Genomic DNA, 22,620 nt, shown 5'->3' with positions numbered 1-22,620 from the left:
AGTGCTCATCTTCTTAGATGAGTCTTTGACTCCATGAGGTCTTATAAAGAGTATAATAATCTTCCTGTCACTGCTTGTCTTCATCATTCACTGATCATTTGAACTGTTTTGCCTACTTTTGCAATATTCCTTCTGAACTTCAACTCTTTCTCCTCCATCATTTTGGTGATTTGATTAGAATGTAAAAGAGTCATGGTTCTTAGTGGAATATCTGTTCAATGAACCTCCCATTTTTTTCTTTCTGAGCACCTATAGTAAAATAAAGATGGGCAGGCATATGTTGAAGTGATTTGTCATGTCATCACAAGTAGTGAGACGTTAAAATATGCTATTAGAATAGGTGATTGTAAGTGATCCGAATTCATTTAAAGTCAGGCATTTAAAGTCGTTGTAGATTGACCAATCAATCTACAACGCAGTTGTAGATTGATTGGTCGATTGGTCATTCCTTAATGAAACCCTGGTTCTCCAAAAGATGTGCCAAGGCTGTAGAGATGAAACACCAGGCATACCACAACTGGCTGAAATCAAGAACCTCATCCTAAGCTTACACCGAAGCCCGTAATAGATGCAAAAAAACAATCAACGCTTCCAAAACAGAGTTTGAAAGAGCAAAAAGCAGGAAACTAGCAGCCTGTCCAAATGGCAGCCGAGCCTTTTGGTCTCTCGCCAAAGCAATTGTCCATAACTTCTGTCCAACATTATTCCACCCTTATCATACCCAGATGGCTCTACTGCATCATCACCACCCACAGAAAAAGCCAATCTGATGGCTTCATACTTTGCTTCAAATGCATGCATAACTGATGATCATAAATGTCCCCCGACCATTCCAGACACCCAACATACAATGCCCCCTATTTCCTTTTGCCAGGATGAGATCAGAAAAATACTGTCCAAATTAGACACAAAAACGTCTCCTGGCTCTGATGGCATTCCCCCAATTGTTCTGAAAATTTGTGCTCCAGAACTGACCCCTATCCTATGTCACCTATATATATATACACTCTCTTACTCCACTGGAATCTATCTCACAAACTGGAAATTGGCTTATATTCAGCCCATTCCCAAGAAGGGTGACAAGTCACTGCCATCCAATTACTATCCTATCTCGCTTACCTCAGTCCTGTCAAAAGTAATGGAAAAAATCATCAATTCCCAACTCCTATGCTATCATGAAGACACCTACCAAATAAATGACCGCCAGTATGGATTCCACCACTGCTGATCAACAGGAGATCTGCTCACGTACATCACCCATCTCTGGACAAATGCTATGGAGGGATTTGGCAAATCTCAAGTGGTTGCACTAGATATCTCCAAAGCCTTTCATCAGGTCTGGCACAAAGGTCAACTAGGCAAACTACGTCATTCTGTCTGACCCAGGATTTCTGTAGTTGGATTGCCAGCTTTGTCTGGATGCACACTGTGTGTGATGGCAGACGGCTCCCTATCCTCTCACCACTCAATTAATGCTGGGGTCAAGGTTCTGTTCTCTCACCAACCCTCTTCCTGCTATATATCAATGACCTACTGCAATTGATCTCCAACCCAATACACAGTTTTGCAGATGACAGCATACTTCACTCCTCGCTTTCATTTGATAAGCCCTACCCTTCACAACTCACCTCAACCTACAGAACATCAACCACCACTCTCAACTCTGATCTCCAAGCCATCCTACAATAGGGTTCGGATAACCTCATAAATTTCAATGCCAATAAACCCAGTTCTGTACTATTTCCCATAAAAAAAAAAAAGAACCATTTTCCCCCAGTATCCTTTTTGACGATACCCAAATTTCCAGACAGTCTGAGATCTCACTTCTTGGAATCACCCTCACATCAAATCTCTCCTGGCATAAACATATTACAATCATTGCATCCTCAGCCTCAAAAAAAACTAGGATTTCTCTTTCGCTCAAGATGTTACTTCACCCCCCAAACAGCTACTAACATTATAGAAATCACAAATCTGCCCAGCTATTGAATACTGCTCCCACATATGGGGTGCCCCCCCCCCCCCAAAGCTCTCTCAATATGCTCAACTCAATACAGAGGAGAGCAATTAGACTTATCAGTGATCCATCCCTTACCAACTCTCTCTCCCCTCACTTTCACACAGAGGTATGGTCTCTGTGGTATGTATATTCTACAAATATTTCCATTGGAAATGCTCATCTGAAATAACATCAATAATTCCTCCGCTCAGTACAAAGCTCGTTGGAACACGTGCAGCTGCTGCACAACATCCCTTCACAGTACACCTAGAAACAAACAGAACAAGTTTCTTTTCATCCTTCCTTCATCCCTGCAACTGCTGTACTGTGGAAGTCTCCCACCTGCTGTGTTTCCCAAGGAATACAATTTAAAGTCATTGAAATCAAATGTAAACAAATTTCTCCTTTCCCAACCCACTACCCATACATGGTACTAATGTACTATAGGTTGACCAATCAACCTCCTGTGTATGGGCCCAACATAAAAATTAAAAAAAAAAAGTGATGTGAAGTCTTACCTTCCTTATACAAGATGCCCCAGTCCTGAAAATACTTCAGGTACAAACTTTGTTTGTTTACACACTTAGATAAAGGATTAAACCAAGTATATAATTTCTTGGTATCTTTAATTTAGAGCTTGTAAATAATTATTATTTACTCACTTCTATTATATTTATAATAGCATTTACATTTTATTGCAGGTATTTAATGAAATAGTATGATGCTGCTTATATTTACAGTTGATAAATAGAAGGAAAGGACAGTGGGATATTAGTTAGTGATAGGAATCAGATAAATACAGAGGAGGTCACTCACCTTCATAGGATGGAACAGGACTGAAGAGTAAGGAGTGATTTATTTTATTTTATTAGTATTATTTATTTATTTTTGTATGAAAATTGGCAGTTTCTGGATTATAACAACACTGTATGAATTGAATGTGTGATATAGTGATCACTTGATCGGCAGAGTAAATCTAAATCTTCACAGTTTATTGTAAAGTAGTTTTACAGAGATCTTATATTAGTGCCAGTTACAATAGCATGGTTGCTGAAGCAAGTACTGTTGTGTTTAAATTGCATGGTTATCATTAGAAATTGTATCCATTTATATTATTTTTTTCAAGGTTACATGGTTGTCAACATTCATTGTGTAGAATTTACAGAGACAAAACCACACGTTAGAGCAGTTACTTTACTATCAAGAAATATAACACGATATTTTGATCTCTATATCAAGGTCATAAGTATGCTATAATATAACGGTTTTGTTAACCATTTATGCTAAACTATGGTGAGAAGAAATAATAATAGATAAATAAAAAAAATGAATAAAATAAAAGAATTTATATATAAAAAGAATAATATAATATTAGAGTAAAATAGAAAGAAAGAAATTAAAAATGGAACTACATCAAATGCACCTCTGCAGTTCTGTTAACCTAAGGTTAACAGAACATGTTAAGGTTCTGCCATCATGTTCTTCTCAATGCTATATGGGTTGCAGATGGGTCTTCCAGACTCTTGTAATTGCTAATTCGTCATTCTTGTTTAGATGAAAATTCAAAGAAGCTTGTGAGATAATGATTAATCAACATCTCACAAGCTTCTTTGAATTTTCTTTTAAACCAGGTTCTGGTGCAGTGTATGGAACTAGTGCGTTTCCACTTAATTCTGTGTGTGGTCAGAAAGGCCTGTTTTATCATAGTGAAGGAATTTAATGTGGCATTTGGGTTTGTCTTTTGTAATTGGAATTGAGCTTTCAGTTTCTGCTATATAGGATAAGTTGCAGGTGCACTGGATTTTGTAAATTTCCTGATGTGCATTTATAGGCCTCCAGAAACAGGCAAGTTAACAGAGACATAGTGGCGAGTGAATTTTCTGTCTCATTCTAAATGCCTTCGATTTTTTTTTTTTCCGGGGGGGGGGGTTTAATCTGTTTAATGAACCATTTTAAAAAAAACCATCTCATTCACTGTGAAGTTAGTTATTTGATCACTGGTTTGATTATTTGATTATTCTTTGAGTTATTTGATTCTTACCTCCTTTTATCTCCTTTATAGTAGTCCAGAAGTTTATTTTACTTTCTATGTGAAAGACTAAACTATTTCCTCCCCCCCCCCATGGTAATTAAAACCTCAACTTGCCACAATCTCCTCCTCCTTCCATAAAATTGTTCTGTTGTTGTTGTTGTTGTAACATAACAGTAACTTTGAGACATTTTTCTTTCTCTATAAAAGACTTCATAGATATCCACTTTCAAGTTCCAAAAATCTCCATATTTCTCTCACAGCAATATTATAGTGTTATTTTCCACTCCACACATGCTCTGCTATGCAGAATTCCTGTTTTTTTATTTCAGTCATGTCAGTTATTCACATTTGGCTATGGATGCCATATGGTCACTCCATGATCTCTTAAGGTTTTAGGAGGGAAGTTTCTCCTAGAAGTGGAGGGTTGCTGATTCCCTTTCTACTCATAAACACCCGTACCCATGGCAGGATTCGAACCCACAGTTTCTTGGCTGGAGAGCAGATACACTAACCACTCGACCAATTATGCCTGCTGTTTCACTCGTAAAGCGATTAAAAAATAAGCAGCTGTACGTGTTAGAGTTATGGCACTTTACTTGAAAATGGTAAATCTCATATACTAGAAGTGTGTGAAAAAACATTTAAGTTTTCATTGCAAAACAAGTCCGTTTTTCATATCATATAATATATGCATTTAAATTAAATTGCAGTTATCATTTTCCTAAATTTTTAATCAATTCATTGCATTTGTTGAGTTCAGTATTTACCTTACATGTGTTTATACACAAGGCATATGTAATAAACAATATATTCTTAAAAAAATTTTTTTATTTTTTTACAATACGTAATTTTTTGTAATTTTTTACAATACGTCATTAACAAAAAAAAAGCTATAAACACAAAAATTAAAATTAGTACAATTGAATTAAATAATGTATCACAGCTCACAATGTGAATTGGCTTATTGTAATTAAATGCTTTGAATAGTGTTATTTAAAGAAATACAGTTATCTTGCAAAAGACAAGTCAAAGACCAGATAATGTGACTGAGTGCATTGTAAAAAGTGAGTCTGGCTCCACATGCTACCAGCTTTCTTGTTTTTGTGAATTGTATTATTTTCTTTCATGTCAGATTGTTTATGGAGAATTTATATAAATTCACCTTTCATTATACGGAGGTAGCAGGGTTTTTTCTCCTGGAAACTTGGGTTTTTCATCCTGCATACAGACAAATCAGCTCTTGAGAACACTCAATTTACAGGCTAAAAATACTAGTTGTGGCATATATGAGCAGTAGATGGCATTGATGTAGATGATTGGTTTTGGTGGTGGAGGATGGAGAGTTGTACTGTAGGTGTCCTCCCACGATGAGTCTTCGGACTCCTTGGAGGTGTCACAAATAATAATTAATAATAATGAACAATACACAAAAGAAAGCACAAACTAAATTGTAATGAGCTATGTTGTGGCATATATTTTAAACCTGCATTAAAGGAAAACATAATTCTGTATAATTAGGCATAATGTATAGTGAAAATTAAAGAATGTGTTACTTTGTTTTGTCAGCATAGCATTTTTTTAAACACCCCCCCATTACAATATATAGTATATATAAAGTAGACTGATACCTTGGGTAAATAAGAACCTGAGGACTACCATCACAGCCCTATATGCTGATGACACAGCCATAATGACAAGATCTCTCCGCCCACACCTGGCGATCAGTCATCTCCAGGATACCATCACAAAGCTAGAGAAATGGTTCTCTGACTGGAGGATACAAGTAAACCCCGTCAAAAGCTCAGCTATACTATTCACCAGACGCAAAGCCTTCATCCAAGATGATATTCCACTCCTCGGTAAAAAGATACCATGGCAGACAGAAACCAAATACCTTGGAGTACAGCTAGACAAAAAGCTAAATTTCAACAGCCATATCAAGCTCATAGGCACAAAGACATCCAGAACCATAGCCCAACTCTATCCCCTGATCAATCGCAACAGCAAATTGGATAAACGCAACAAACTGTTATTATATCAGATGATAATACGACCAGTAATCACATATGCATCCCCGGCATGGAGTCACACATCCAAATCTAACATCCGGAAACTACAGAGGATACAAAACAAATGCCTGCGGATGATCTTGGATGCCCCATGGTTCGTCAGAAACACGCAGATCCATAGAGAAACTGGAATCCCTGACATCTGTTCTCTCCTTCATGACCATGCGGAAAAGTTCTCCAGCAAGGCACATTCTCATCCCAACCCACTAATCAGACAAGCTTCCATTTATAGTGAACATGACTATCACAAACATAAAAGACCTAAGGCAATCCTGCTTTCAGCAGAACAGAGCTAACTCCATAGTTCACAAAGTGCGAGCATAAGACTCACAACCTCCCCCCATCAAACTTCTCGACACAGATAAAGGGGAAAATAAAAAGCATTTTATGCTTCACCCAGCAAGCCAGTAATGTTGTTGTTGTTGTTGGGTAAATAAGATTTTTTGTGTCTAGTAGATTAAAGTTGTATTCTGGAGTGCTGTGCATCAGTGGCATAACTAGAGCTGTTGCCGCCCAGGGTGGTCCATGAGTTTGCCACCCCTCTCAATACACACCAAAAATACTACAAAAAGTCAAAATGATGTATAGGGAAATAAATTAAGGCACTGTGTTTATTTTTGAAGTAAAACTTTAATTTCAACATTCTAAAATGTTAGTTTTCTTGCTTTTCTGTTAGCAAATTCATCTATGAAATTGGCAAAGTCTATTTCATATTAATGTAGGTAATTCTTAATCAATTTTTTTTAGAAAAACTTCTCTCACAACCAGCAACACTTACAGCAATTCTGAGGAAAATTCGCAGTAGTATTACAATATTTGGAACTGAGTTTTCGAGACTGTATTTTAGAATCAACTGCAAAAGTTCAAAAGGTTCAAAGTGCCGCCCGGGACGGACTGTCCCCCCCCCCTCCACACCCTGCTAGCTACGGCACTGCTGTGCATTTATATCATTGACAGTTATACAAAGTGAAACTGCTGGTGATCATAAACCACATTCATTGGCTGATATATATATATATATATATACAGTCATCCCTCGAGTTATGTCAGGCTTCTCTTCTATCAGGCAGGATGTAAGTCAGTTCGGACGTAAGTCCATACATTAAATCAAAAGAGTTATAAGGGTTAGGGACTTACCCCTATAATGTAATAAGTATAATCTTTAGAGGTACATGTGGCATAATGAAATTAATAACTTAACACATATAAAACTAACAGTAATAACTTGAATGAATTAAAGGTAGAAATATTTTGCAAAGATTTTTGAATTTGTTGTACATTCAGGATATTTCAGCTGGAAAAACAAGATCTACAAACAAGTTGAAGGTACTGCCATGGGTAGGCCTCTGTCTCCACCTTTGGCAAACTATTTTTTGAAACATCTGTAAGACACCTTGTTTTTGTCCATCCATCTCCACCCTCTCTTTGGTTTTGTTATGTCGATGATGTCTTTGCTATTTGGCCACATGCTGAAGAGTTACCACTTTTCTGCAACAGATAAATAGCCTTCACCCACGCATTCAGTTCACCATGGAAAAAGAAAAGTCTGGTAGTTTACCATTCTTGGACATCCTCCTTATACGCACATCTGCTGGTACTTTGTCATCACTTGTCTTTTTTGATAGACACCTACCTTTACTGGCAGATACATTCATCAAAAGTCTGCTCATCCTACCTCCCAAAATATTGGCATTATCAGAGCACATAAAGTGTGCTCCTCCCCATTAAGCTTACAACAAGAACTTTTCACTATAAAAAAAAAGTTAATATAATCTAATGGTTACAACCCTAATCAAATCCAGCAGATAATTGACTCCTATATTCCAACACCTCAGGATTCTTCTACAGACCTCATAGTTCCACTCCCTTATATTCCAGGCATCTCAGAACCTATTGGCAGAATTTTGAAGTATCATCATCTTCTTCCCACATATTTTCCTATCAACAAAATTTCTCACTTGTTGCCATCTACAAAAGATAAAATGGCACCTCTATCATTAGCTGGTGTTTACCAGATACCATGTGAATGCAATTTATCATACTATGGACAAACAGGCCGTTCTGTGGAAAAAAGAATAAAGGAACATCAGTATTATATCGAATACATGAAACTTATAAGTCTGGTCTAGCAAAACATAGCATTGACACTAAAGATAATATCCAGTGGGATAAAACTTGTCTTCTCCACAGATGCAGGTTTAAATATGAACGTCTTTTCAAAGAAAGTTGCGAAGCCCTTTTACATTGGCCGAATTTGAATCTAAATGACTGTCTCTCCCCCAAAAGTTTGGGAGATTCTTATCTTATGCAACCATCAATAAAATAGTTTTTAAGAATAATTTATTTTATTAATATTAATCTTCTGGCATGGCAACAATTTAATTGGTAATCCACCGACTGTTCTGTACTTTGTATTTCAACCTTATAAAACTGTACTGTGCATTACTGCCACTATAAAACAGGAGAGTAATCACCCAAATATTCCTCCACAATCACATCTTCATTATCTTCCCTATGTGAAGGACCAGGCTGCGGCTCTTCTGGTGTAACCTTTCTTTATATATATAAATGTCTGATGCGTTTTGCTTAATCCTCGTCTTCTTTTCATCATAAATTTGTTTATAGCAAGCAAACGCATTATGTACTTCCCTTTCTACTAATAAGTAGCGTTAGTAGAAAGTCCATGTCTTCAACTATTTTGAGAACATCGCTAACTGCAGAGAACATTCCTGCAAGACATTTCACTGTGAATTGTTTAACTACCTCTCGTTTCTCTTTTTCCTCTTCCTTTTGTCATCTTTCCTCTTCTGCAACATGTTGTTCCTCCAGTTCGACCAATTCTTCGTTGGTCAACTCTTCAGTGGTAGTTCATATGAGTTGAACTATGTCATCATCATTCACTTCGAGATTCAGGTTGTTTGCTAAGCTCACTATGTCTTCACTCAATTTACAAAAATCTTCATTTTTTTCAAAACTTCCAAAATCATGCACAGACGTTTTTAATGTATTTTTCCATATGCCACTCATACATTAAGAGATCACTTCATCCCAAACTACAGTAATATTTTTAATAGCATGATAAATATTGAATGCTTTCCAGAATTGCATGGGAGTCCGGTCATTTCCTTCATCAGCAGAAATGGCTTGTGAAAAAGTTCTCTGTAGATAATAAATCTTAAACATTACTAGAACTCCCTGATCCATTGCTTGATCAGTGAAGTAGTGTTTGGAGAGAAAAACATGACCTTAACTTGGTGATAATCACCGATATAAGACGGATGACCTGGAGCATTATCTAGAATTAATAAAATTTTAAATTCTACATTTTATTTCACACAATAGATTTCCATTTCACTCGCATAATAATTGATTAAGGCATCTGCAAACAATTTTTGAGTCATCCACAACCTCTTATTGCTCCGATAATGGACTGGAAGAGTATGCTTGCTAATGCTTTTGAAGGCTCGTGGATTCTCACTATGCCATATCGACAGTGGTTTCAGTTTATATCCAGCCACATTACCCCATAACATAATCGTAATGCGGTCTTTAAGCACTTCGAAACCCAGGTATAGATTTTAGCTTTAGGTGGATGAATATCTGCTCGGACATTTTTTTCCAAAACAAGGAGGTCTCATCCATATTAAATATTTGCTGTCACAGATAATTTTCCCCCTTAATAATTTGATCCAATTTCTCGACAAACTCCTTGGTAGGCTTCTCATCGGAACTTGCAGATTTACCATGCATTTTCGCATTATGCAGTACAAAATGCTGCTTGAATCTCATGAACCACCCAGAAGAAGCATTGAATTCGTAGTCATAATCAGGTCCGGCTTTCTCCTTCAACATGCTGAAGAGATTTAGTGCCTTAGCGATTATGGTTATAGTGCTAAGAGGTATGTGCTTTTGGTTCAGGTCCTCTGCGCATCATGCAAGTAGCTTTTCTAATCACTGATAGGACTTATCATTGATTCTTCACTATCGTTGAACTTGCAACTTCGTTTCAAGATCAATTGCTCACCTCTTTATTTTTCAAACACAAAATCACCAAAGGAACTGTTGAAGCCAAGTACTGACTGCCGAGGGAGATTGCCGCTAAATGCGTTGTTGCCACCGCATTGTTGCTAAATAAAAACCCTTTTTGTTTTACACTCGCGTCTTGTTCGAAAGTATAGTCAAAAATGTTATTTATTCCATTATGGAATCACGGACGTAAGTCAAGGGATGACTGTATATATATATATATGTATATATATAATTTTTTTTTTTTTTTTCTGTGTATAAGACGAACCCAAAATTAAGAAATAAAATTTTTAAACATAAAACAGAACATATTTGATATTTTTCTTAAATATTCAAAGTATATTTAGTAATTAGGTAATATTTTTAAGATACATACTAAGATGCATTTTCTCGGCTAACTTGGTTCGTGTTCTCATGGCCAATCCTTCTCTCCTCATGAAGTTGAATCACCATTTTGCCTTTCCTGTGAAATCAACAATATTCATTTCTCTTGCAAATCTTTTTGCCTCATATTGATAAGCTTGGTTAACACACATATCCCACTCTAGTGCTGCTCCATAATCCAAGTCTTAAGCCTCTGCTCCAAGTTTGACCAAGTTTCTGGTTTTCTTCTTAAGGCCCTCTTCTTTTTTTAGCATCTTGAGTAATTGCTCTTTCTGTTTTCTCCACTGTCTACTCAGTAGGAGGAGGAGGTCCAAACTGTCTCTCCGAAGCTTTATTTCCATGTTCTTTTGCATAATTGATGACTTTTAACTTGAATTTTGAAGAATATGACAATCAGTTTTTATTTTCTGACATTTTTATGGGCTAGTGCTCAAAATATTGTTAATGCATTAACTTACCCCGCCACCAAATTGCAGACGTATGAAGGCTTTCAGAGTTCTGATTGGTTTATTCAAAATAAGCAGTTAATGATGTCATTCGACAGAGTTAACGAAGGCTAGTAATTGGTGGAAGCCTGTTCACGGAGACAAGGTACCAGCAATTTCTCCACGTCAACAGCGGGTCTCTCAACAGGTTACCCCCAATGTATAAGATGACCCCCAATTTTTGGTCTAAAAATTTTAGAAAAAAGTATAGTCTATAACACGGAAAAATATGGTATATATATATATAATGTTCAATCCTCGCCTTCTCATGATGCACCCCATTGGGTATCTACCTGGATACTGAACGAATGAGGATGGGCTGGCAATTTGGGATTTATCCGACCAAATTGTATTCTTATTGGCTTAAATCAAAATACAAAATGATGGTACAACATGACAAAATTTCATGCCGGCTGGGACGTCGCCTGGTTAAACAAGGACCTCGTTGTTTTCACCCGGGAACCAGGGCGAACAGCAAAAAGTCAGCTACTGGAACAAATCTGAAAACACACCCCAACTCAACATCACCAAGAGTTAAAGATCAGTATTATCAACATAAGAAGCCTGAATGGCAAAGAAATAGAGCTAGCTGAGGAATTAGATAAGTACCAGATCAACATAATAGGGGTGACTGAAACAAAAAAGACAAAAACTAGTGAGATCTTTCTGAGCAATACAAAATGTTATTCAGGCAATGACAATCAAGGAAAAGAAGGAGTGGTGATAGTATTCAACACTAAATATGAGGCTAATCTTCTTGAATAGCATGCAGTCTCAAGTAGCGTGATTGTGCAAATATCAGAATGGGGAACTAGACAATGAGACTTATTTGTGCCTCTGGTCCCACAGAAGGTTCTACTAAGGTAGAAGTGGAGGAATATTTTGAGGCTCTAGAGAAACAACTGACACAACAAAAAAGGAAAAGTTGGTCCTTGTTTGGATCTAAATAGCAGAGTAGGAAATGATTGTCAGACATTCAAAAATATTTTGGGAAAATTTGGAGAAAACAGCAAAGCTACTAATAATGGCAAATACCTGTTGGATTTCTGCTCAGGACATAGACTGGTTATTACTAACACCATGTTCCTACATAAAAATGGCCACAAATTCACATGGTGAGAAGAGGCAAGGAATAAGAAAAGTCTCGTTGACTATGCTATTGTGGATAGTGATGTTTTCTTACTGGTGCAGGACACCAGAGTGTACAGAGGATTTGAAATTGGAAGTGATCACTATTTAGTCTTGAACAGGTGAAAATTGAATTTCATATTGAAAAGAAGAATGAAAGAAAGTTTTAAAGCAAATAAAAGTTGAGTAGCTCTCAGATGTGAACTGTAGACTAAAATACGCAAAGATTGTTGAAAAAAAAAATGAAAGAGTTTGAGAACAGGAACCAAACCTCGGAGATTCAGTGGCAAGCCTTGAAGAAAACCCTGATTGATTCAGCCAGAGAGGCATGTGGTGAGGTTGTCTGCAAGGATAGAAAAATGAGAACTCCATGGTGGACACAGGAAGTTAAAGAGGCAGTGAAGGAAAAGAAGAAAGCATATCAAAAGTTCCTGCAAATAAGTCAGCTTGTGCTCTTAGAGAATACAGAGACAAATGTAAGAAAGCTAAACACTGTGTAAAACTAGCTAAACAAAAGTCATGGGAGGACGTTGGCAAGATATTCTGGAGATTGTTGGAGAATCTCAGAAATGGAGGAAAGAGTGCTGTAAAAGGAGTTAGAGATGATAAAGGTGACATGAAAAACTGGAGAAAAAGATATCCTTGATGTATGGAGTAATTACTTTGAAAAATTGCTAAATGAAACAAGCAGTGATGACAGCACAGTAGTAAAAAACACTCAGCAGACATGCAATCAGCAATACACTTCGATACTTGAAGTAGAAATATTCTGAAATGTGTGAAAGGCAGCTGGAGTAGATGATATTCGACCAGAAATACTCAAATATGAAGGTATAAAAGTTTTACAGTGACTGCACTGCATAGTTTGGAAGGACAGAGGGACAAATTCCAGATTATTGGAATAGAGCTCTTATAGTACCCATATATAAAAAGGGAAATAAAACTGAATACGAGAATTACAGAGGTATTTCTCTACTGAGTGTTCTTGGTAAGATTTATGCAAGTATACTTGAGAAACAGTAGAGAAGAATTGTGGAAGAAACGCTTAGTGAAGAGCAAGCTGGATTCAGGCCAAATTGAGGCTGTCAGGATCAGATCTTCACTTTACGACAAATAATTGAGAAATCATGGGAATATAACAGAGATCTGTATTTAAATTTTCTCGATCTGGAAAAGCCATATGACAAGGTGTCAAGAGAGAAGCTATTCAATACGCTACAATTATATTTTGTCAATGGGATATTATATCAAATATTTTTTTGAGTTGTAAGTCAGCAGTTAGAATTGAAGGAAGTACAGGAAGATGCTTTAATGTTAAATTTGGTGTGAGACAAGGATGTACATTATTCCCTCTGTTATTCATTATCTATATGGATCACATTATGAAGGAAAGCGGTATTAAACATGATATCAAAATTGGAGATGTTAATGTCAGATCTTTGCTTTATGCAGCGGTTCCCAACCTTTTTCGAGTCGCGACCCCATTTTATGGAGGCAAAGTGACCTGCAGACCCAATACATTAAAAATAGGCTTTTTAATAGGGTAAATGAAAACACATTGAAATTAGATTTTTCAGTATAATATAATTCAAAATAATGTTGACTTGTGACATATTTAATGCGATTATTGAAATTGTAACTCATTAACAAGCTTAAAAATTCGCGGTTGAGTTTTCGTTAATGCCAACCTCATGTCATTCTCAACATTTATTCTGTTTCTTGTTTTGGGTTTCAATTGAAAATACACTCTCACAGAGATATGTAGATACAAAGGGGAGTAAAACTCGAAACGCAAGCATGGTGATATTTGGATATGACTAATACATAGCACACCAGAATTGAGTCAGCAGTTTTTCATCAAATAAGTTGCATGCCGAGGAATCGTTCCGCAGATCCAAGAATTCATCTTGTACTTCATCGGGGATGCTGGCAACATCGAGGGAAGCAGAGAACAGATTTCGTACCAGCGCAGCAGCTTCTTCTGTCAGCACAGGGAAATAACGCTGGAGTTCGTTTTCAAGAGAATCGAGATTCCCAGTAATCTCTTCTTTCAAATTGCCATTTATTTCGCCTTCCGATTCGTCTACCATGCTGCACAGTTTCTCAAACATGTTTCCTAGATTTACTTTTCTTCGCCAGTTCTGGAGTTTGGATATAAATGTCCTGAGATTATCTTGAAATTCGATAATAGTTGTTTCCTTTCCTTGGAGTTTCAGGTTAAGCCTATTTTGCTGTTCTAATATGTCTGCTAGGTAAGCAATTCTTCTCAACCAAGCTTCATCATTAAAATAGGCTGCAAGTTCATGTGATTTGTCATTTCCCTTGCACTTCAAGGAATAACTTGATTTCTTCTTTCAACTCGAAAAAACGATTGACCACATTTCCTTTTGATAACCATCGTATAGCAGTATAGAAAAAAAGAACCTCATGATCAGCATTCATGTCTTTACACATCTGTTTAAACAGATGGCTGTTAAGAGCTCCAGATTTGATGTAATTTACAATTTTGATCACCGAATCAAGTGCTTCTTGCAGGGGAGCTGGAAGAGTCTTACAGGCAAGAGCATACCGGTGAATCATGCAGTGGATTCTCTTTGTTAGGGGAGCAAGTTCTTTTACTCTTTTCTGAAAACCAGACTTAGACCCTAGCATGGCTGGTGCTCCATCCGTATAAACTCCACAGACGTTTTTCCATTCTAGTCCTCCAGTCACAAAAAAGTTATTTATCTTCTCTATAATATCTTCTCCTTTTGAAGTAGTTTTAAGTACACTACAAAATAGTAACTCTTCTTTGATGCCTTCTGAATGAATATATTTCACGAAGACAAGCAGCTGAGAACATGAACTTACGTCCATTGACTCATCTAGTTGAAAAGAAAACAATGATGAAACTTTGATTTCATTCAAAATCTGCTCTTTAATGTCCATGGACATGTCTGCTATATGCCTTTGAATAGTATTATTAGACAGAGATATTCATTGCATCTTTACTTCGCTGGAAACCCCAAGAATTAACTTTACCATCTTCAACATGCAAGGTTTTATGAGCATTTCTCCAATTATGTGAGGTTTTTTTGCTTGGCAATTTCCAATGCTACTTCATATGATGCTTGCAGTAATGCTGTCCATTCTTGATGTAAGATTCCTGTTTGATCAAATCTCTCACGTTTGCAACTAGTTTCATACCGACGAAAAAACTCTAAATCCTTTTTAGAACGTTCAAAATGCTTTATATGTAAGTGACGTAAAAGTTTTGACGGTTTCATAGACTCAACACTGAGAACAACTTTGCACAAAATGCATTGTGGCTTCACTATTCCATTGTTAGTCAAGTAAGTAAAGCCATGATTAAAGACTTATTTTATAAGCTAGCGAAGTAAATAATAGTTTAATATCCAATGTTTCACTGACTAATATCTGTCAGCATTTTCAAAGGAATACACTGGTAGGCGATAGAAAGTATCAAAAACTAGGAAACTAACCGACAATTCTAAAAATTATATAAAGTTATCACGACAATATTTAGAATTGTCGGTTAGTTTCCTAGTTTTTGTTACTTTCTGTCGCCTACCAGTGTATTCCTTTGAAAATGCTGACAGGTATTAGTTAGTGAAACATTGGATATTAAACTATTATTTACTTGGCTAGCTTACAAAATAAGTTTAATTTTAATACTAGTGGTCAAAAAAAAGTTCATCATAAGTAAAGCCATATTTCAAAAAATCTTCTGAATATTTACTTTATCTTTCCATGGGGAGGGATTTCTGAAAATATATATTTGAAACAATTTAAATAATATAATACAAATGTGCACAAATAATGTAACAAAACCGTTCAAATAATTATTAAAAGTAAAGGTAAAGCAAAAACATTTATTTGAACTTTCACACTTAAGGTTCCAATTAATTAGCAAAAAAACTGGCTAAAAAACCATTTATTTTATTGAATTTATAAAAAATACTATTGAAGACAATAAAGTTGCTTGAAACATTTATTTCAAAAAAATATTTTCAAATGTACACTTTAAAATGTAAATCAAACACTGTTAAATCCACATCCGTAATATTATGGGCAGTAATTTTAGTTACAAAACAACTACATGAAATTACAATTACCTAATTCAGATATCTGCTTTTGTGTGATAAATGCAAAAATTACGTACCTGGACGTTAAGTGGTTTTAATTCATAAAAAAATTAAAAAATAATTTTGCATACCTTTCTAAATAGCGTTATCGGGACGGTGACGAGTGAAAAGACCGATCTGCAGATTATATTTTGATTGAGTTTAGCTACGTAGTCTGGAGCTGTTGGGGCTGCTACAGTCATGACTACGGTATCTGGACCTTACAGCACTGCTCAGCTCGTGGTTGTTTGCTATTGGCTGGCCAAAAAAAAGGGAAATAACACAGTGTGCTGGGCATCAGATTCCTGGAAGCGGGATCATTCGATTCATGTCGACATATAATTTTTTATATTTCGCAGAATTCGCTGGTATCGAAGAAAAACCGTTGCCACCCGCAAGAAACAAGGCAAGGCACTCAGTGCACATGTATCACTAAGAATCGACCAATCACAAGCCGAGCCCGCATTCATAGAGCCAATCGCCGAACTGTGCACGAACCTGGACCTGACGACAACCTAACCCGACGAATGAAAGATCGTGACATGTTTACGCAAACAAATCTCTGTGGAGGATGTGATGATGTGATTTTTTGTTTTCCCTTTTTAAAATTTTCATAGCTCACCACTGCCCGCCTACCCCACAGAAAACCCTTTGCGACCCTATTTGGGGTCGTGACCCATGGGTTGGGAACCACTGCTTTATGCGGACGATGTTATACTTCAAAATAAATCCACTACAAGTCTGCAAGATTCCCTGACTAAATTGAATAACTGTTGTAATAGATATGGTATGAAGGTCGGCAATAAAAAGACAAAGAATGAAAATAGGCAGAATCGTTGAAAATGTCAGCTGCGTTGTGAACGGAGAACCTGTGGAACAAGTAAAACATTTCAGCTACTTAGGCACAATTTTTAGTGAAGATGGTAAATTAAATATGGAAATAGGCAACAGAATCAACAAAGTTGGTATGGTAGGAAATCAACAGAATAAATTCACATGGAATAAGAGAGAAATTAGTCGGAATGCTAAATTAGCTGTATACAAGACAGGGTTCAAACCGGTTTTAACTTATCAATCTCAGAGCGGGTTCAGAAGTAAAACACTTGACCAAAGACTAGAGACCGCAGATATGAGAGACCTGAGAAAGATTAGAGGCATGAACAGATGGAATCAATGTCAACATCATATTAAAGACGAGGATATTAGTAAAGAACTTTACATTGTCAGCATCCAGGAATGCATTAGCAGAGCTAATCTCAGGTGGTATGGTCACTTAAACTGAATGGGCGAAGAAAGATTAGCAAAACAAGTGTTCTCTGCCAGGTTGGCAGGAATACAACCCAGAGGAAGACCAAGATATAGGTGGATTGATACGGTACGAAGTGCCTTAGATGATAGAAATAAAGATCTGATAATGTTGGAGTCTTGACAAGTAACAGACTGATTTGGAGGAAAATTGTATAGGAAGTTAGTAATGATGTAAATTTTTCATGTAGTACTATCATATCCTGTACACCCCCTCGAGGGTACATGGCAGGAATTTGATGATGATGATGAATTCTTACTCATGAAAGTTTATTAGTAAATCTATAGAACATTTGTACTGTGGATGGAATAAGTTTTATTGTTGAAAGTTTTTCACTTGGTTATATTATAAATTAAAGATACCAAGAATTATATACTTGGTTTAATCCATTATCCAAGTGTAAGCAAACAAAGTTTGTGCATGAATTATCTTTCAGGACTGGGGCAATTCGTGGTAAAGGGTATAACTTCCGGTCTAGGTAGTGACCCTTCCCTTAATGCATGCCATTATACATGTCAGCAAGGAGGTGTGATTTGCATTATGGGATACTGAGGCAAGTGATGAGAAGTTATGCCACCTTTGCCACGAGTTGCCCAGTCCTGAAAGATACTTCAGACGCAAACTTTGTTTGCTTACACTTGGATGATGGATTAGATCAAGTATATAATTTCTTGGTATCTTTAATTTAGAATAAGTTTTTTTGTAACCAGTTTTATTTCTCTCATCTGGAAACCCTGCTGAGACTAAATATGGAACTTTTTCAAGCCATTTCAGATGGCCAATAAGTGAGGTGGTGGTCTCATACTTGGTGATGAAATTCATCTCCCACCTAAAGACAATCGCAAACATCTATACCCATGGTGGGATTCAACCTCTTGGTTGGAAAACAGTAATGCTAACCACTCAGCCATCCAAGCTGGCTAGTTATAATTATTTACCTTCTATTGAGTAGGACAATTTGAATATTCTTATTTGAAATAGAATAATTAATATAAATGTAATTGCATTGAATGTGGAACTGTATAACTGATTTAAAAAATACTTTTCAGATTGACATGAATACCATATCTGAATAGAAAGTGGAGGTACTTATCAGTATGAGTTCAGGTAAGTTGCTTCAACTTAGTTATTTTTTTTTCATCCTCTATGTCCTTCATTACAGATAATAGTGCATTTTCAAATTTCACTAGTTATCACTTAGTTGTTGCTAGAATGCTGTTTCATGTTATTTAAGAATTATATTTATTATTTATATATATCTGCACAACTACTGTTTTGCTTAGGTTTGAGTTAGAGGTTATTGATCTCTCTCAGTTATTCAACCTTCAAATCACCAAACCTTCAGGGTAACTATTTCCTGAATAGCGTAGCATGTCAAACTCTTGCAACTACATTTAATTAATCATACCCTCAGTTAAATGACTATCAAATTGAGTTTCCAGAGCAGCCAAATAATTGAGAGATCAACCAGTTTTAACTTATGGATCTGAGAGCTGGGTCAGAAGTAAAACACTTGACCAAAGACTAGAGACCACAGATATGAGAGTCCTGAGAAAGATTAGAGGCATGAACAGATGGCATCAATGGCAATATCATATTAAAAACGAGGATATTAGGAAAGAACTTGACATTGTCAGCATCCAGGAATGCGTTAGCAGAGCTAATCTTAGGTGGTATGGTCACTTAAACAGAATGGGCGAGATAAGATTAGCAAAACAAGTGTTCTCTGCCAGGTTGTCAGGAATACAACCCAGAGGAAGACCAAGATATAGGTCGATGGATACGGTACAAAGTGCCTTAGGCAATAGAAATATAAGATCTGATAATGTTGGAGTCTTGACAAGTAACAGACTGATTTGGAGGAAAATTGTAGATAGGAAGTTAGTAATGATGCAAATTTTTCATGTAGTACTATCATATCCTGTACATCCCTTGAGGGTAAATGTCAGGAATTTAATGATGATGATTGTATAAAGGATTGTCCTAACTTGTTCACAGTTTGATCCTAAGAATGGTATAACTTTTGTTATAGTGTTAATGCAGTCAACTCTCATTATAGCAAACACCACAAAACTTACTCACTATAACATATTATGGGAACGTCCTGACCAAAGCTCCATAGATACAGTGCTCTACCAAGAGAACTTTATTATAACAAACTATTCCTATGATCTTTACAAGTTTGTTGTAAAGTTATACTGAAAGTCAACTGTATCTCATTAACTGTTAAAGTTTCTTACTATAGTAAAACTTTACAATTTTTTTTCACTTTGTATTATAGTTTAAAAAAGGAACAGTTAAACACTTGCTTTTGAGCTGAAATAAACTCTTGCCTGAAAAAAAACATACTTTAATATTTTGCATAACTTTAAGACACATTCAAAATACTTCCTCAGAGAAGTTTATCTTAGACAAATTTATCTGTAATTATTCTTCCAAAATTCTATTCAAAATTTTATGTAACTAAAAATTGGTATCGGAGTTTTTTTTTTTTCTCCTCAGAAATTTCACCTCAAACTGAGTATAATTATTGCTGTTTTTATATGATTGTTTAGTAGTTATAACAAACTTGAATTTGGATCCAAGTTGTTGGCAGAATTAGTCTTTAACTACACAACCAACCATGATATGTATTCATATGAGGGTTGCCATGGAGGCAAAGTGTATATTAAAATTGAAATGCCATTGATATTATTATTTTGACATATCACAGATGATACAAAGTGCATGAGGAGTGATATATTAACATGATTAAAAGTATTTAATTCAGATATAAAGAAAACAAGTTGATTTTCATTTATATATTTCCTGCTTGGTTATTAGTAGTTGGTATACCTTCTTTGCAGCAAACAGGCAGCAGGTTTGAATCCCTCCCTGGGCATGGATGTTTGTCACTGTCTTTAGGCGAGACAAATTTTATCACTCCAGTGTGAGACCACTATTCTGCATATTTGGAGACCTGAATAACTTGAATATGTTTTCATGTTTCGAGTAAGGTTTCCAGAGTATGTAAAAAAGTAAATAAAATATTTTTAAAGAAATCCATAACCTGTCCACACTAACAATATATGTTATATATTAATTGTAAATAAATAAATATGCTTTGCTTTGATAAACCCAGTAATTGCTTATTTTTTTTAATTCTGGATATTTCTATAATAGTGTTGTTGTCATATTTCATGGTCTGTAAATTGTTTATATTCAGATGCAGAGCAAGAACTGGCAGCTGTTGAAAAAGAACTGACTCGAGTGCAGGGAATTATTAATAACCTGCTATGTAAACAAAGGGAGCTGGAAGACAAGAAAGAAGAGTTGAAACTGAAAATTCAACAGCAATCTTCAGAAGCATTAGCAAAGTTAGACTGGGGAAAGACAGGTAGTTTAATAAGTTTTATATTTATATCAGTCTCACACAGGAGAGATGATGGAATTTCCTGTCCTCAGAGTAATATGAGAGCAAAAGTAGTAACAGTTCTGTTGTTGGTTTTTGCATGACTCTGAGAAGAGAACTGTTATTACAATCTATCACATAATCTATAAGGGGTTGGAGAGAAATAAGTGCAGAAGTAGTAACAGTTCTCTTATCAGCTTGTGGATAAGTCTGATAAGAGAATTGTTTTAATTCTCGTAATCATCTAAAACTATCTTATTCAGTAATTTTTTTGTTCTTTTAGTATAATCAGGTTGAAAAATAGATCACTGATCAAGTGATGTTGGATAGTGGATTGTAGTGCAGAGCGAACTCCGTGATCAGTTCTTGGACTCTATCAAGGTGGCATGTAATTCTACTAATACTAGTAATTTCATTTTACTTCATCGTGACTGGTGATTCATGCAGAATTATTCACTTTTATTTTAAATATACAATTTGAACTCTGATAATTCAATGTATCATGTGATATTAGACTGTGGAAGGTGGTAGTCTTCATGATGAGTTCTTGAAGTCCATTGAGGTGTTATGTAATAATTATGTTATATAATAATTTCCCTAATAAATTCCACTTAATTTGAACTCTGTTAGTTCATTGTATCACATAATTTGAAGTGGACTCCATAGTCTGTATATGCCTCTTTATTCTGCATATTTTTTTTTTTATATAATTTTTTTATTCCTAATTTTAGGAATAAAAAGTGAAGTATAGATGCTCAGACATGAGATTCACGTCTGAGCATCTATACTTCACTGATGTATAGTTTGGGAGTATCCATGATTCACTACTTTTTTTTTATGACACTTATAAACCTACTGTTTATGTGACGGATGGTTAAAAATTTTCCTATTTGTTATGATACAGAATAATTAATTTGATGTTATTTTTTAGGGATATATATCTCCAATAGAGAAAAAGCTTTTACTATTAGGAAAGGAATTATGTTGATTCGCAACATAGGATTATACAAGGGTGTTGCCTGAAAAGTTGTCTGCCTAACAAGGAAAACACGAATTTATAATTTCAAAATTATTTTTATTTTTCAACATAATCTCTCTTAAGACTAATACAGGTATCCCTTGCTTAACGTGATTTTGCTTAACGCAGATTTGATTATTGTGGCGAAATTAATTGCAGCAATCTCTTGATATTTTCGGCAAGAGTTTTGATTAACGCGCCTTTACATTTATCACGCAAAATCATGCTCATGCCACGAGGCTGCTAGCCTCGTGGTCATCCAAATTCTCTTAATGATCTGTGTGAGAATGTGAAAGTTTTATTTTTCCCACCAAATACAACATCATTGCTACAACCCATGGACATGGACATGGGCATCATTGCAACTTTCAAGGCCTATTTTCTTAAAACGACATTCTCAAAGGCAGTAGAAACAACAATGGGAGAAAATGCGATTACGTTCCATGAATTTTGAAAAAAATTTAACATTAAACACGCAATTGAGAACATTCATGACTTGTGGAAGCAAGTGCTTCTAGTTGCATGAAAGCTGTTTGGAAAAACCTTCTGCCAGAATGCACTAATGACTTAGGTTGTTTTCAAAATCCTGTGAACAACGTAGTCAAAGAAATTGTTGCAATTGGTGAAGACCTCGGTTTTGATGGTGTTGATGCAGAAT

General features: G+C 35.8%; 2 protein-coding genes across 7 annotated transcripts in view; one reads left to right on the top strand and one right to left on the bottom strand.

Annotated features, from left to right (window-relative positions):
• Window positions 1–22,620, top strand: part of LOC150105935 (ATP-dependent DNA helicase Q1-like) — a 180,693-nt gene that overhangs the window by 4,453 nt on the left and 153,620 nt on the right. For 3 of the 6 annotated variants that reach the window (XM_090393701.1, XM_090393698.1, XM_090393702.1), the window contains exons 2-4: window positions 2,701–2,842; window positions 18,603–18,660; window positions 20,759–20,929. In XM_090393701.1, coding sequence (XP_090249827.1) covers window positions 18,651–18,660; window positions 20,759–20,929 — 181 coding nt within the window. In that variant the 5' untranslated portion in view covers window positions 2,701–2,842; window positions 18,603–18,650. Of the gene's footprint in view, window positions 1–2,272; window positions 2,558–2,700; window positions 2,843–18,602; window positions 18,661–20,758; window positions 20,930–22,620 lie in introns of those variants that run through there. The other 3 variants (XM_090393704.1, XM_090393700.1, XM_090393703.1) reach the window with 3 other exon arrangements.
• On the bottom strand, window positions 14,437–15,057 carry LOC150105936 (protein ZBED8-like). The gene has a single exon (XM_090394594.1). It carries the CDS (start codon window positions 15,055–15,057, stop codon window positions 14,437–14,439), a length of 621 nt encoding a protein of 206 aa, XP_090250720.1.

The sequence above is a fragment of the Typopeltis vanoorti genome, chromosome 6, assembly GCF_054136105.1.
Source record: "Typopeltis vanoorti isolate ZY-2024b chromosome 6, IOZ_Tvanoo_1.0, whole genome shotgun sequence".
In the NCBI taxonomy this organism is placed as follows: Eukaryota; Metazoa; Arthropoda; class Arachnida; order Uropygi; family Thelyphonidae; genus Typopeltis; species Typopeltis vanoorti.
The sequence above is the reverse complement of the archived record's forward strand: the minus strand, read 5'-3'. Positions and strand labels throughout refer to the sequence as shown.

What these genes read in the sequence shown, in the direction of transcription:
- LOC150105936 (XM_090394594.1), bottom strand. Translation starts at nt 15,057, where the DNA reads ATGTCCATGGACATTAAAGAGCAGATTTTGAATGAAATCAAAGTTTCA.